The sequence below is a fragment of the Symphodus melops genome (assembly GCF_947650265.1).
Source record: "Symphodus melops genome assembly, chromosome: 3".
NCBI classification, from domain to species: domain Eukaryota; kingdom Metazoa; phylum Chordata; class Actinopteri; order Labriformes; family Labridae; genus Symphodus; species Symphodus melops.
The window spans coordinates 1,457,438-1,473,062 of NC_136693.1; the positions used below are offsets into that span (position 1 = coordinate 1,457,438).

Consider the following 15,625-nt stretch of genomic DNA (forward strand, 5'->3'; position numbering starts at 1 on the left):
TGTAATGACCGTCTGTCTCAAACTCAGACACATTGAATTCATAAAGCAATGTCTTCCTGTCAGTATTTATTTAGACAATCCTCCACCTGCTGTCTTTCAGCTGTCAAATGCATCAAGAATGAGGAATGTCTCTAAATAAGGATTTACATCATTGTACCTACAGCGGCCAACAGACTCCCCCCATCCACCCCAAACACACACACAATCATTCTCTCACTTCGTTGGGAACAATATTGAACCCCAGTCCCTGTTCCCACCCTCTGGCTCAGAGCTCAAAGTGATATCAGCCTCTGAATTATAAATATCATTTTAATCCATCCAAAGAACTGCAGCAAATCTTTTTCCTTTCGGAAATCTAATAACTGGTTAATCAACCAATTTTTCTAACATTACTTGTTGAGCATTTTTGGTATTTTTTAACGAAACATGTTTTTTTTTTTTTTTACAAACTCTTCATAGGTGTTGTCCCACTGTCTCCTTCTATGACGTCTTCTTCTTTTCATGTTTGACCTTTTTTCTCTGTGAAGCACTTGAGTCAACCTCTGTTGTTTGTAAATGTTTGGTGTAAATAAAGTTGACCTGATGTGTTTCTGAACATCAGACTCTTCTCCAGCGTTCAGCCCAAAGCTCAGAGTCTATCGTCGACTCAGCCATGCAGATGTTCACTCAGACATCAAAATCTTTGGTGTCATATTGTTACATTTCCATTTTCCTAAATGTCATTCATTTTTAAGGACCTGTTTGACCTCTGTTAACTTTAATCAATTAAATGTCATCAGAACTATTCCTTCAAAGTTTTTAAACATCCTTTAAGACAGTGACGACTCCTTTTCTCTGTGTAATTAAAGATGACTCATCAAAGTTAAAGTGCTTTAAATATCTGCATCAGCACTTTTACCACACATGTCGCACCTACACATTCACTGATGGTAGAGGCTGCTGTGTAAAGTGACCATCAGAAGTAACTAATCCACTCATACACTGCGGGAGCAACTTGGGGTTAAGTGTCTTGCCCAAGGACACATCGGACATGTTGCTGTGACACAGAACTTTGTAATTTTACTTGAAACTCACAAAGGACATTTCCTGAACAATCATCTTCATGTTTTATTGTGAAAAACATTCAGGAAGCAGTATGTGTACACTGTGGCAACATGTACTTAAGTAAAGCATATGATTTATTTCTCTGGTTTAAAGGGATTTGTTAAAGCTAGAAAACGTGGAGTATTTCCATCCTTGTCTTTAAGTATTTTAACATTTATGTGAAAGATGTGATATTTGACATAAAATTACAGGTATAACAATAAAAGGTGCATCTTATAATAAAACATTCACAATGTGAACTCATTTCAGTCGTTAAGTCAAACAGAAAACACATTCTGCTTTTATAAAGCTTCAGAGCAAAAAGCCTGGTTTGTTTTCAAAGTCACATCGTCTCTTGTTGCCGTGACGTCCGACCTGCCAGGAGCGTCCGTCTGTCTGTCCCAACATCTTAATCCACGATCACATCTACCAGTCCAAAGATCAACAGCTGTCAGATGTGTGAACACCCGACAGTCAATGATGAGCTCATAATCTTTTCTGCAGCGCCACCCTCAGGAGTCTTTTCTTTTTTTTAACCTCTGTTGATGAGGCTCCAGCTACGTCCCACTTCAGGGGCTCCATCCTTCAGGGCCGAGTGTCGGTAACTGTTCCATTTCAAACCCTCCTTTAAATGCGTCCTTCTCACCAAACCACTCGGGACCCTTCAGGTAAATCCTCATTGGCCCAACACATCCCAAGGTTCACGCCAATTCAAACAGCTGACTCCCAAAAGGCAAAGAAAAACACTTTTAAATGTGATTAGTTGATTTGAACTCAGTGAAATAGCAACCTAAGCTATAAAACAAAAGGGGGGGGTTTGAAACTTCAAATCATCTTTCAAATATTTGGTGTCATGTTGTCAGTTAAGGGAAGTAAAGGCGGGAAAGCAGGTGATGACACCTCTGACCGTCTTATTTCCATGAAGACCACGAAGGCTCGTTCCTTCACAGCCTTTGAAGGATGCTTCCCCTGAATTAGGACACAGCCTCTATGAATAAATCAGGACATTGTTGGTTCACATTGACGCTGTAGTAATCTCTGAGGCCTGTAGGGGGTGCTAACTGCAGAACGCTGAAATGGTTTCACACAACGGTTTGTGTAATTCCCCATCGCAGCAGTAAGAGGCAGGTCTTCATGGAACAGCTGGTCCTGTAATCTGTCCTCACAGTGCTGCTCTGACTTCAAGTCCTCGGACCACATCACATCAGCGGACTGGTTAAACCATTCACAAGCTAAATTGACTCGTTCAGTCGTCCAGATGTGAAGTGAAAAACACTCTTTCAAATAAAAAAACACGTAAAATCAGTCAATTTTCTGTTAGGAACAAGTGATCTCTCTTCGGGTGTGAACGTTCGTTTAAAATATTCTGTCATTGCATTAAAAACACTCCTGAATGAGGAAGTGACATCATACTTCAGGGTGCAGCCTCCTGTGGGTTGTCATGAGTCTTAAACCGGGTTGTTCTGGTTCCCCAGTATGAACTCTTCACATGTCTTCGTACAGCAGCATGCCGTTAAAGATGGTGAGGGGCTCCACAGAGTGGGCCAGTTTGCCCATCACCAGGTCGATGCAGACCGTGTCCCGGGTCTGCAGAGGCAGGATGATGTTGAAGACAGCCAGAGACCCAGGAGTGGTTTTAGCCTCAGCCACGGGGTTGTTCTCCAGGCCTTCGGGTTGGTAGCCTCCGGAGTCCACCCGAGCCATGCCGTAGTTAGACTTGGATAAAACGGCCTCAATCTTCTCGTTCCTGTGACCTGTCAGGATGGCACTGAAGAAGTAATGTCCGTCTACTGGAGCAGTGAAAATACCTGGAGGAGACAATATGAGTTGGAATCAGCACCAGGTAAGATTGGATGAGGACAGCAGGGGGTCCTCGTCTGGTCTAAAAGTCCTGGTGAAAGAAACATTATAGACTCAACCTCGCCAAACGTTTACCTGTTCTCGGGTCGTAGAAGTCTCCTTCATTAACAAAGACCTTATCAAAGACGATGGTTCCTGATCTCTCCATGGGGAAGGTGAGAGCAGCAGAGAACGACAGTCTGGGTATGTGAGCATCGGCACCAGGTAGCCCTGATAAGAACACACACACACACACACATACACACATAAACACACATGTTCAAGTATCCAAAGTGAAACCCAATAAACTCCACAAACTCCTCCCCCTTTTTAGATCCAATGAACTTAAAGCTGTTTAAATCACTGGAGGCAACGATGCCGTTTTCCACTCACATGTATCATCTTCTTATTTATTGTATTTTAATTGTTTCTTTTTTTAAGTGTGACTTCTGCCTGTACAGCACTTTGGTCAACCAAGGTTGTTTTAAATGTGCTCTAGAAATAAACTTTGATTGATTGATTGATTAATCCTCTGCATTCAAATTATGCATGTACATTCTTTATGTAAATATTTTTTACCCAAAAGTTGTTAAATTACTGAAAATACTCTGTTATTGTATCAATCTGTAAAAAGTGTTAATAAAGAAAATATTCAGTCCTCTTATATTTAAATCAGTTAACCATAAAATAAAATATTACAAGCTGACCACATTGAAGAACTAAAACAACACTAAAAAGACAACACATGTAAACTAAAGAATGTCCGAAACACCCAACTGCATGAACCCCAATTAAACAAACAACTAACATAGGTTACACACCTGTTTCACCTTTGGGACCTGTGAGAAATAAGAGCAGAAGATAAGAGGCGGGAGAACAACAAATATCACAAAAAACATAATCGACTGTCTGACTTTTTATTCGGGCTGCTGCGTTCAATAATTTAACGTTCACATCTTTATAAACCCAAAGCCTGACTACCTCCATCCAACTTTAAAACCTCAGGTAGACGTACCAGGTAGACCTCGTAGTCCACTTTCACCTGATCGTCCAGGTGGTCCAGGAGGTCCAAGAGCTCCTCGTGGACCTGGCAGCCCATTGAAGCCCCTCTCTCCTGGGGGTCCTGGAGGTCCAGGAAGGCCTGTGTAAGGATATGAATGATATGAACTCGCAATAAAAACGTCCTCCTGGTACGTAATATGCACAACATGCGGACTCGGAATAGATGTATGCAAAGATGTGGAGGTGTGTCAACGACTTCAAATGTGAAGGAAAGTGAAGCAGGTCAAGTTAAAAAGGTTAAAAAGCTTTTACAGATCCATCCAACATGTCTTTTAACCCTTTATAGTCTGTCTGTTAGCATCACAAAGGTTATGTGTGGATATCTGTTGGGAGTGTTAGCAGCAGTCATTTTTCAAACAAAGCAACACGTCAGAGTCATCTAAAGATAGAGTCACTATCGTACAATCAACAATAGAGAAAGGACTCGTACAACACAGGACTGAAGATGACAACAAGACATGTAAGAACACAACGAGACACTAGAGACCAGAACAACATATTCAAAGACAGATTATTGGTGCTCATTGAGTTGGTGATTTGCTGTATTTGTGGTGGTGGTGAACATGTTGGTGGTGGTGAACATGTTGGTGGTGGTGGTGAACATGTTGGTGGTGGTGGTGAACATGTTGTTGTTGGTGGTGAACATGTTGGTGGTGGTGGTGAACATGTTGTTGTTGGTGGTGAACATGTTGGTGGTGGTGGTGAACATGTTGTTGGTGGTGGTGAACATGTTGGTGGTGGTGAACATGTTGGTGGTGGTGGTGAACATGTTGTTGTTGGTGGTGAACATGTTGTTGTTGGTGGTGAACATGTTGGTGGTGGTGGTGAACATGTTGTTGTTGGTGGTGAACATGTTGTTGGTGGTGGTGAACATGTTGGTGGTGGTGGTGAACATGTTGGTGGTGGTGGTGAACATGTTGTTGGTGGTGGTGAACATGTTGTTGTTGGTGGTGAACATGTTGTTGGTGGTGGTGAACATGTTGGTGGTGGTGGTGAACATGTTGGTGGTGGTGGTGAACATGTTGTTGGTGGTGGTGAACATGTTGTTGGTGGTGGTGAACATGTTGTTGGTGGTGAACATGTTGTTGTTGGTGGTGAACATGTTGGTGGTGGTGGTGAACATGTTGTTGTTGGTGGTGAACATGTTGTTGTTGTTGGTGGTGAACATGTTGGTGGTGGTGGTGAACATGTTGTTGGTGGTGGTGAACATGTTGTTGGTGGTGGTGAACATGTTGTTGGTGGTGAACATGTTGTTGTTGGTGGTGAACATGTTGTTGGTGGTGGTGAACATGTTGTTGTTGTTGGTGAACATGTTGTTGTTGGTGGTGAACATGTTGTTGGTGGTGGTGAACATGTTGGTGGTGGTGGTGAACATGTTGTTGGTGGTGGTGGTGAACATGTTGTTGGTGGTGGTGGTGAACATGTTGTTGGTGGTGGTGGTGAACATGTTGTTGTTGGTGGTGGTGAACATGTTGTTGGTGGTGGTGAACATGTTGTTGGTGGTGGTGGTGAACATGTTGTTGGTGGTGGTGGTGAACATGTTGTTGTTGGTGGTGGTGAACATGTTGTTGGTGGTGGTGAACATGTTGTTGGTGGTGGTGGTGAACATGTTGTTGGTGGTGGTGGTGAACATGTTGTTGGTGGTGGTGAACATGTTGTTGGTGGTGGTGAACATGTTGGTGGTGGTGGTGAACATGTTGGTGGTGGTGTGAGTTGTGAATGTTGTAGTGTTAGTTTGATTGGTGGTGGTTGTGTATATATTCTCTGGTTATGGTTTCAGCTGTGTTTGCTGTATGTTGTGTTAATGATGGTGTCCATTGAAGTGATGTTTGGTGGTGGCGTTGATGAAGGTGTTACAGTAGTGCTCAAGGTGTTTGTGTTAGCTGTGTTGATGGTGGTGGTGTCATGGTGAAAATTGGTTCTGGCTCAGGAGCTGATGGTGTTGGTGTTAGCGATGGTGAAAGAGTGGACAGCTCCATTTGTGGTGGTCGTGTTGTGTTAGTGTTTGTTTAAGTTGACCTCCGGCTGTGTCTGAACTCTGCTGTTCAATAAACCAGCACAAACGTTTTCATGTATTAGTCAACATTCAACATGTGTAGGAGACAGACTTGACGTTTGGTGATCGTTCTACTGCAACGGTTAAAACGTTAAACCAACACTTCTGACTGCAGTTAGTGGGTTAACAAAAATAACATATTCAAACCTCTGTTGAGCAGCGTGGTGCCTACAAAACAAACAATACATCATCAACACACCTTCGGACTTGAAATAGCTCATTGTTTTATAGCTTTGGTAGCATCGACTTTTATTTTGTTGCAGTCAGTACTGTCAGCCTCTCAAATTAAAGTGTTATTCATTTATTTAAAAATTCACATTTTAGTTTGAGAGACGTTGGAAAGAGTCGAGTCCGTGTCATCGCAATAGAGACTAAGTTCTACTTGAGGCTCGCATGTTTGCTTCTGAGCAGTTTCACCCCGTGTGGTTTAAGACTTTTCACCTGTTCATCGCTTTTAACATTTGATGAGCTGAACGACAATCTGAAGAGACGACTAATACTTGTATATCAGATCATCTTGATGAAAACATTCTGTTCTCCAAAGTCAAGTATTTTTCACGTCGTCAAATCCACATTTTGAATCCAAATCCAAAAACAAGAAACCAAACTGTTGTGTGAATAAATAAAGTCGAGTAGAGAGTCAAACTCACCGGTCAAGTCGTGCTCAGAGAAGCTCTGCAGGTCTTTGATGACTTGGTTCACACTCGAGTTCAAAGTCTTCATCCTGGTGTAGACGTCGTCCTGGTTCTTCTGGACGATGTCCATGATTCCTCCATGATGGATGACCGTGTCGTTCAGACCAGAAACACACGTCCACAAACTGGAGACATGTCGGTTCAGTCCTGCAGGTCGCACATAGAAGAAGAAGACGCTGAACCATGTAACACGGTGCAAACAAGTCCAACGACCATTAGCTGCTACAAGTCCCAGATTGCATTTCAGTCAGGATGCCATCCATCCATTATCTGTACCGCTGTTCTCCAGCCAATCACAGGCCTGACATATAGAGACAGACAACCAGCCACACTCACATTCACACCGATGGGAAATCAGGAGTCACCAGGTGTTTGGACTGTGGGACGAGTCACACTGAGTCCGGTTTGTGTGTAAAAATCAAAATGTCCTGAGGACTTTTATAACGATGGATGAATCCACGAGAGTGAACCTTACCTTCCTTGATCTTGACGATGGAGTCGGAGACACTATCCAGCCTCCCACACACTCCCTCCAGCTTGGACAGCCTCTTCTCCAGTCCGTCTCCGGACCTCTTACAGTCTCCCATCTCCACCAGGAGTGTGCTCTCGAACCGCCGCACGTCCCGCTCCATCCCGTCCAGACGCTCGCGGCTGTCCTCGATGTGCTCCGTCACCTCTTCCTGGATTTTGTCCAGCTCGGAGATGATCTTGTCCTTAGTGTTTCCTGTTGGGATTCAGAGGACGGACGGATGAGCGAATGGACTTGGAGTTCAGAAACGTGCAGTGATTAATGCGACGAGTCGAGCTGGGCGCACCGAGGTCGGTGATGACGCTGCCGTGTTTCTGCACCGTGTGTTCCAGCCCCTTCAGAGTGTCGTTGATGGAGCTGAAGGTGAGGATGACTCCGGATAGCTCGCCCTGCAGAGTCTTCAGCTGGTTGTTGTTGATGGAGCCCCCGATCACGCTGTGGCCGTCTAAAGGCTTCTCGGCATCCAAACCGGGGCCCTGCCCACCAGTCCCACCAGTCCCACCAGTCCTGCCAGTACCACCACCTAGAGTGAGTTTATTAGATACAACTTCAATAATCCTGTGAAACCCACTCCTCATCATCTATCCTGCTGTCGGCCTCGTCACCTCTCTGCGAGCATGAAGTCATCCTGAGGGGATATTTAGCATATTTATCTTTCCTTAAACTCTTCAATAAATAATCATTCGCCCTGAATGAATCCTCTCCTGATGAATGAATCTGCTGCTAGCGAGTTTCTCTGACCTGTGGGCGTGTCCGGGCCGTTGTTGCACTGACCCGTGCACCTCCTGACGTCGTCTCTCAGCAGGCGCACTTCGTCCTCCAGGTGTGAGCAGCAGCCGTCTCTCCCTGAATCCAGCCTGAAGTTGATCCTGTTAATGTGGCTCTGCATGCGCCCCAGTGCATCCTGGGATTGATTCTTCAGCCTCCGCAGCTCGTCCTCCAGCTTCAGGCACAGATCGGAGTCGTGGCCCAGCATCTCCACCTCCGTCACGATGCGGTTGAAGTGTTCGCCGTGATCGCCGGTCAGAGCTTTGATCTTACGGACGTCATGGCTCAGGTCCACCACCTCGGGGACGATGCACGAGTTAATAGTTAGAAAAACACACATCATCAATATTTATCTCACGCTTTTTTAATGTGGCTTTGTTTAAGGGACACCAAATTAAAATCACACCCAGCAGTATGGCGCCTTCCTTCCATACAATCAGACATCTTGAAGTTTTTGGAAAGAATCAACGAGTCTCACCTTGTCGAGCAGCGAGTCTCCAGACACCGACAGGTCTTTGAGTCTGGTGCTGAAGTGACGGATCTGATCCTCGTTGGCGATCACTCTCCACTCGAGGGATTTCTTTGTCGTATTTTCTCTTTCTCCTCCCATCCCAGAAAGTCCTCCACGTGATCCTCCTCCTGTAGTCCCTCCTCTGCCTCCTTGACTTCCTCCTCCTGTAGTCCCTCCTCTGCCTCCTTGACTTCCTCCTCCTGTAGTCCCTCCTCTGCCTCCTTGACTTCCTCCTCCTGTAGTGCCTCCTTGTCCTCCATCGCCTCCTGCTCCCCACCTTCCTCCTCCCTCTCCTCGGCCTCCACCATACCTATCTCCGACATCTCCACCTGCTCCCCTGTCACCTCCTCCTCCTCCTCCTGTATGTCCTCCCTCTCCTCCTGCTCCCTGACCTCCTCCATCACCTCGGCCACCGCCCGCTCTTCCTCCATTTTCTTCGGAGCCTCCACAGCTGCACTCCTCCAGCCTGCGGCTCAAGAAGATGGTGTTGTTTTCCAGTTTGGACAGCGTCTTGTCGTGGTCGCTCACCCTGTCCTTGACCAGCCCCACGTCAAGCTCCACGTCTGCGATCCGGAAGGCCTGGTCGTCGAAGCGGTCCAGGAACACCGTCCTCAGGTCTCCCAGCTCTCTGTGGAAGTAATCCTTCACGTCGTTCTCCAGGGAGGAGCAGCTCTGCTCGGTCTGCTGCAACGTGCTGTTGATCCGCCGCTCCAGTTCCCTCAGCTGATCGTCCAGTCCGTCTTTTGTCAACGAAGGATCTCTACCGCCCCCGCCGACTCCGCCGCCACCCCCAAAACCTCCGGCCCCGAAGCCTCTGTCCTCGTCCTTCCTGCTGCCAGCATCCCCGCCGAGCTCCTTGTCCAGGCGGTTGTGCAGGACGTCAACGTTCTCCGAGGCCGAGCTGATTTTGCGCTCGGCGTCAGTGACGCGTCTTTGAAGGTCGTCCACGGTGTCACAACACGCCTGCGAGCGCAGCACCTCCCGCTGCAGCCTGTCCAGGCCCTGCCGATACCGCACGTCCATGGCGTTCAGCTGCTTCTGCAGCGCTCGAAGGCTCTCTCTGTCCGCCTGCTGCTGCCTGCGCAGATCCTCCACACCAGCCTGGAGAACACAGAAACAACATGAGTCCACCTGACATGATTTAATCATCAAATCAATCCAGATTTAATTCGAGATAAAACACAAGTTAGTACATTTCATTCCCACTGACTCCCTGAATCATTTCATGCACACTTCAATAAGTTGAACAACACGTATCATATCATACTTCTAGCCAGACGCTTAATTCAAACTGACTGCTTCATTTTGTTCGGTCCAGAGTGGAACCCCGACTCTCGTCCAATCACAGCTGAGATCAGCTCCAACCCCCCCGTGACCCAGGACAGGAGAGCGCCATATAGATAATGAATGAAAGGAACTTGTCTTTTGATCACTACATGTTTGTGACGCTTATCAGACGTGAATATGAATAATAAATAAATCTCATAACTTTGGACGTGTGGGCGTTTTGTAATATTCCTTCTAACTTTAATAACTTTTTGTCTGCAGTTTTTTTTTTCTTTTACTATATTAGATGTTTAGGATATACTGTATATAAGCACATGACCTTTTTCCACTTTGGGAAAAAAATGGCAGTTACACGACATGGCCACAGGATGGCGCTGATGAACACACATGTATAGTAACTGTGTTTTTTCCATTATAGTGAAAACTAACAGACAGGCTTCTCTCTGTAGGAGAAAAAAACAGCCACCAAGCAAAGTGTCACAGAGGGAGAGAAGTAGAAGATTATTACAGTCTGCGTTCACAACAACAACCCTTCATGGCTTCACAGTTCTGCTTCAGCAGGTGGACGTGATACCTGACAGGAGGAGCAGGACAGAGACACCCTCCTCTCCAGCTCCCTCAGGATCTCCTCCTTCAGCGAGTTCAGCTTCCCTCCGCTCAGTCCTCCTCCTCCGGACGCACCTCCGTCCGGGTCGCTGCCTTTCCCGTTCACCAGGTGGTTGTTGATGCTGACCAGGGTTTTATCGTGAGCCTAGTGGAACAGAGACACGTCACTTTGTCACGCCCGTTTAAACCAGACGTAAAGACCGACGTATGGCGAGCTGTTTTAATTCCCTGTTGTTGTTTTAGCTGTTAAATCTTTCTCTCCTGTCTCCACATCTCCACATCAAACTCCAGGAGGAGCTGCATGTGTGAACGCAAACATACACACGTTTTTTTTTTCACCCGGAGTTTCTCCCGCCAGACCCCTCGAGTTTATTCCTCAGCAGGTCTGAGTGAGCTGATGTGAGAACGCAGCAGGAAACCATCAGGAGAATTCGCCTCGACTCAACGAGAGGGGGAGCTACGTTTATATCCTGCGACTGCTGCACGATGCAGAGACGTGCGTGCATGTGACCTCTACGACCTCCTGGCTGCATCGTGTTTCCTGTTCTCCACTATCTTCTTCTTGACTGCTGAACTAAACGTAGCATTGATATAAATGCAGATATTCTCATTAGAGCGTCGGAAAGCGGACCCTGTTGCTTCATCACCAACGTATGTGTCTGTTTTTTACGTCGTCCCCCCGTCTTGTGTGAGCATGTGAGAATCAGAGAAGTCCTCCTGACATTATCTAGATATTTTGCAGACTTTAGTGACAGTGTGTAACCTGTGTGCGGTTGTCCAGCTGGTCCAGTTTGTTCTGAATGCTGTTGATCGTCTCTTTAATCTCTGGCTGAGCAGCATCGGCGGGGTTTCTTCCTCCCGAAGAGCCGGCTCCTCCCACTTCTCCTCCCGATCCTCCTCCTCCTCCTCCTCCTCCTCTTCCGCCCTGGCCCGGCTTGTTGACCTCTCGTTGGAAGTTCTCCCTCATGGTGGTCATGGTGGTCTGAAGGTCGTTAAAATTCTTGGTCAGGTGCGTGATCCTCTCCTCCAGCTGCCTCACCCTCTCACTCTCGCCTCGGCCTGGAAAGAATGCAAAGCTGCAGCTTCAGAAGCTTTTCCAAACACGTGAGAGAAAAGGCAGAGGTACACAACTGGTACAATAAAAGCAATTCATGCTGTTGACCAGCAGGGGTCAGCACAGCGCACAGATTTATTCATGTTCTATCCTGAACTCCGGGTGCATCCTAAATCTCTCCCTTCTGTTTCTGCGTTATCACAGACTTCCCTCTGGCTCTAATCCACGCCCCAAGGAGCCAGGATTTATTTTAAGATAAAAGGCATAATATGCAAGTTTCAGAAAAGACGTCCAGTAGATGTCGCACACGAGCACCAGTGTCCTCTGTCCCTCAGCGCACCACCTCCCCTCCCTTCCTGTAGAAATGTTCCTTGCATGCATTTTAATATGGAACCTAATGGGGGATCCTTGGCCTTTGCATCCTGCCTCTAGTGGACACTTCAGGAACTGCAGGTTTTTTTTTGGGCTCTACATTTTTCACCACCTGAGGTTGCTGCTTGGTCACAACCACTATTTCTCATGAAGTAAAACAACAGAGGACATTATTTAGATCCTGCTCACCGCTGTGTCCAGATCCAGAACTGCCTCCTCCCTGTCCTCCTCCTCCATGTCCTCCTCCTCCTTGTCCTCCTCCTCCCTGTCCTCCTCCTCCATGTCCTCCTCCTGCTCCATGTCCTCCTCCTCCTTGTCCTCCTCCTCCTTGTCCTCCTCCTCCATATCCTCCTCCCCCCTGTCCTCCTCCCCCCTGTCCTCCTCCTCCCTGTCCCGGCCTGGGCTGAGGTCTCGTGGTGGATATCTGGGTTCCCGCTCCTCCGACTGGACCGTCATTACAGTCCTCTCCACTGTAGCCATGACAACACTTCCACTCCATGTCCGTCACCATTTTGTACGCCACTTTGTAGCGCGGCTTCATGTACGTCCGGTAGCTGCAGAGACACGAGGGGCGAAGACGTGTTTGATTTAAAGGAACGAGACAAGAGTTTAAAAATAAAGAGCACCCAACATATCAGACATCTAAGCCTGTGAAATGAAAGTTTAGATTTGTGTGTGTGTGTGTGTGTGTGTGTGTGTGTGTGTGTGTGTGTGTACTCACACCACCACCCTGCTGCACTGTCCGCTCCCCCAGTTGCACGGATGATAATCAGGCTTCACGTACGTTTCCACTCCGTCCTCGACCACACAGCTCACCGTCTTTGTCACCACGAACGCACACCAATTCCTGCTCAGCACAAAAACACAAACACACACACACACACACACAGATGCTGAGTTCAGGTGTCACCCAGTCAGACAGGTGAGCACGTTAAAGAACACACAAGTGTGAACGAAGACAAACAGAAACAAGAGATACAGTGTTTATCATGACTGAATAAAAGATTTACGACTCGAGAGTTTTGGAGCGCCCCCTGCTGGCTGGCTACAGTATATCTATTCAAGCCGTGTTAGAGCCTGAAATGTTATTAAAAAAATGCAACGAAACCCCAAATGTAATAACTATTCAATAATGTAGCAGGAGGTCTCACTCTGTCTGTTTTATTCATGACTTTTCTTAACGATCATTAAAGACTTAAGGGAGGTCTCACTCTGTTCTTTTTTTAAACAACCTTCTCTTATAAACGTTGATGTCTCGCTCTGCCTGTCAACATGGCTTTAAGATCACTTAGCGACACTGAGGGTGAAAAAAAAAAAAAAAAACCCTTCCTGGAGGATATTCTCCAGGTCTGCATTGTTATTCTGTTGGTCAGCTGCAGATACAAACGTTCAACAAAAAACATCTGTTTGGGTCAAACGAGGTCAGAACTGAGCATGTGCAGATGTTCTGGTGTAGTTTATTGTCTCTTTTTTTTTTCTCTAAATGTTTATTTCAATGTTTCTCACATTGAAGGGTGTCGAAATGTTCAATACTTCACCACGTGTTTGAAAACTTTATTGCTCCACGAGGGGAAGGAGCACACAGAGGACAACATAGTATTTTCATTTACAATCTTTGCTGAACCTTCGTAGAGTTAGCATCATCATGAAGTTCAAAACAAAGCCAAAGGTCAAGAACAACACCGACATACTGTACGTGTCGCCGTCCACAATCTCCACATCAGCTGATTTAATAACAGTTCAGATTTGGAAATTACTCAAATCAACGACTTAGGAGAGGAAGGAATTCATCATAAGTAGCATGCTAACATTTTGGTACAGCTAGCTTAGCTGCAGGTTAGCCAGTGTGCAGAAATGTGCCTGCAAAACAGGAGGCCTCAGACTTCTGCAGTTGTTGCCGTAGCAACAAAACAGATACCAATATTATAAACAGGTATAAAGTGAGGTGGTAGAGTGACACCTTTACTCCCACAGACAGTTAAGAGTTATTTCATGGTTTTCTTACCTGAAAGGAAATAAAGCTGGAGCGACAAAAACAACAGCGATTCTTAGACTATCGCTCACAGAGGTCGGGTTTTTTTTAAAACTGTTCAAGTGCATCAACTGTTCTCTCACATTTGTGTTTTGACTCAGTTTGACCTTCAAATGTTGATCTAAAGTTCGATTTCTACAAACTAAAGAGCAAAAGAGCCCAAGGCTCAGCGGCGACATTTTCTTCTTCAATCACTTTTTTTATTGCGGTTATTAATCAGTGTAGAAATAAAAACGTGGTGCAGATCATCTGACACTTTCTCACACACAGAGAGAGAGCCATTAAACACAACCGTACACATCCAGAGTGTGTGTGTGTGTGTGTGTGTCATACTGTGACTGAAATCACAGGAAATGTGCAGCGCATGGTGCTGATGTCATCGTGGAGTGATAATGAGGAGTGTGTTCGTGTGTTTCTGTGTCGGCCATGTTGGAGCAAATGAACTGTGTCTCTTTGTGTTTTTTAATTTAATTGTGATGATTTACTTTTTCCGGGCTGCAGACCAGCGAGCAGGACTTTAGGTTCTGCAGCTCGAGAAACAAAACGCATGTCGAACGTCCAGATAACGAGGCTGCTTTCACTTAGAAGAAAGAAATAAAAAAAGACCTCAGAATCAAACATGAGAACATACAGACGAGTTAGTCAATGTTTCCTGCAGTGTCAGGATTAAAACTTGTTTCGAAATCCTACACGCCTCTGAGATGAGCCAAGCTGCATCCTGAAGTGTTGAAAATTAATGACGTCAACGCTGAAGTGTAAAAAATCCTGCAGTTCATCGAGTGTCCACTAGAGGCTGGCTGCAGAAACACAGGAAGTCACATACACACCCATTCAATGATCCATAGTCGTCAAATTGTCTATTTTTGTGTTGATTTTAATTGCATTGTGAGGTCACATCCCTCGGGCTGCACAGTTGCCTCCTAGTGAGGAGGTTGCTGGTTTGAATCCCCGTCTGGCAGGAGCCTCTCTGTGTGGAGTTTGCATGCTCTCCCTGTGCATGGCGTGGCTTCTCTCCAGCTTCCTCTCACAGTCCAAACACATGCCGGTTACCTGCTGACTCTGAATCACCTGCAGGTGTGAATGTGAGTTTGGCTGGTTGTCTGTCTCGTCCAATAGGATCGCCCCCCCCCCCCCCCCATGTGACCTTAACAATAGTAGATATAGATCACGGATGGACGGTTGCATCCACTGCTGAAGTTCTTGCAAAGTGAGTCAGCCAGTTGGTTTATAATTTGCATGCTGGGCCTGTTGTTTATAAACCGCCCTGCATTCTGTTTCTCGTGCACGCTCGCTCATATTTTCCTCCAGACGTCAGCTGTTCATATTTATCCAATAGCAGCGCAACACTCCCTCATTGTCAGCCTATAAAACTGCTGCTGTGTCTTTAAATACTCTTGTTCTGTTTCCAGATCGTTCTGGCTGCTGTTATGCTGTTATGCCCCCCCCCCCCCCTCCCTCCCCAAACACCTCCCATCTCTGCCAAGTCTTTGATGTTTCATCACCTGGGTTATTTCAGCCACCTTGGCAGCAGCCGTCCACCGACACCTCCAGCAGCCGTGTGTCTGGACTCCACGTGGGGATAAATCCTCGCAGCTCACGGCAGACGCCCTTCCATTACAACATCTCCCTGCGGATCCTGACCACTGAAACTTTCTGTCCACACTGAAAGACGTCATCGTCCGATCAGATGAATACTCATCGTCCCTTTAGTCACTCTTCTCGCTTTATTTC

General features: G+C 46.3%; 1 protein-coding gene across 2 annotated transcripts in view; it reads right to left on the reverse strand.

Annotated features, from left to right (window-relative positions):
• Window positions 1-1,082: 1,082 nt before the first annotated feature.
• The window catches only part of LOC306821344 (EMILIN-1-A-like), a 21,513-nt gene continuing 6,970 nt past the window's right edge, over window positions 1,083-15,625 (reverse strand). Inside the window, exons 2-16 of one of the 2 annotated variants that reach the window (XM_079339707.1) lie at window positions 12,584-12,709; window positions 12,052-12,416; window positions 11,200-11,495; window positions 10,405-10,581; window positions 8,873-9,644; window positions 8,511-8,809; window positions 8,006-8,330; window positions 7,551-7,787; window positions 7,211-7,459; window positions 6,691-6,882; window positions 6,188-6,208; window positions 3,938-4,063; window positions 3,744-3,761; window positions 3,019-3,153; window positions 1,083-2,891 (exon numbers count right to left, since the gene is read on the reverse strand). In XM_079339707.1, coding sequence (XP_079195833.1) covers window positions 2,569-2,891; window positions 3,019-3,153; window positions 3,744-3,761; window positions 3,938-4,063; window positions 6,188-6,208; window positions 6,691-6,882; window positions 7,211-7,459; window positions 7,551-7,787; window positions 8,006-8,330; window positions 8,511-8,809; window positions 8,873-9,644; window positions 10,405-10,581; window positions 11,200-11,495; window positions 12,052-12,416; window positions 12,584-12,709 — 3,661 coding nt within the window. In that variant the 3' untranslated portion in view covers window positions 1,083-2,568. The remainder of the gene's footprint in view (window positions 2,892-3,018; window positions 3,154-3,743; window positions 3,762-3,937; window positions 4,064-6,187; window positions 6,209-6,690; window positions 6,883-7,210; window positions 7,460-7,550; window positions 7,788-8,005; window positions 8,331-8,510; window positions 8,810-8,872; window positions 9,645-10,404; window positions 10,582-11,199; window positions 11,496-12,051; window positions 12,417-12,583; window positions 12,710-15,625) is intronic. The other variant, XM_079339708.1, reaches the window with a different exon arrangement.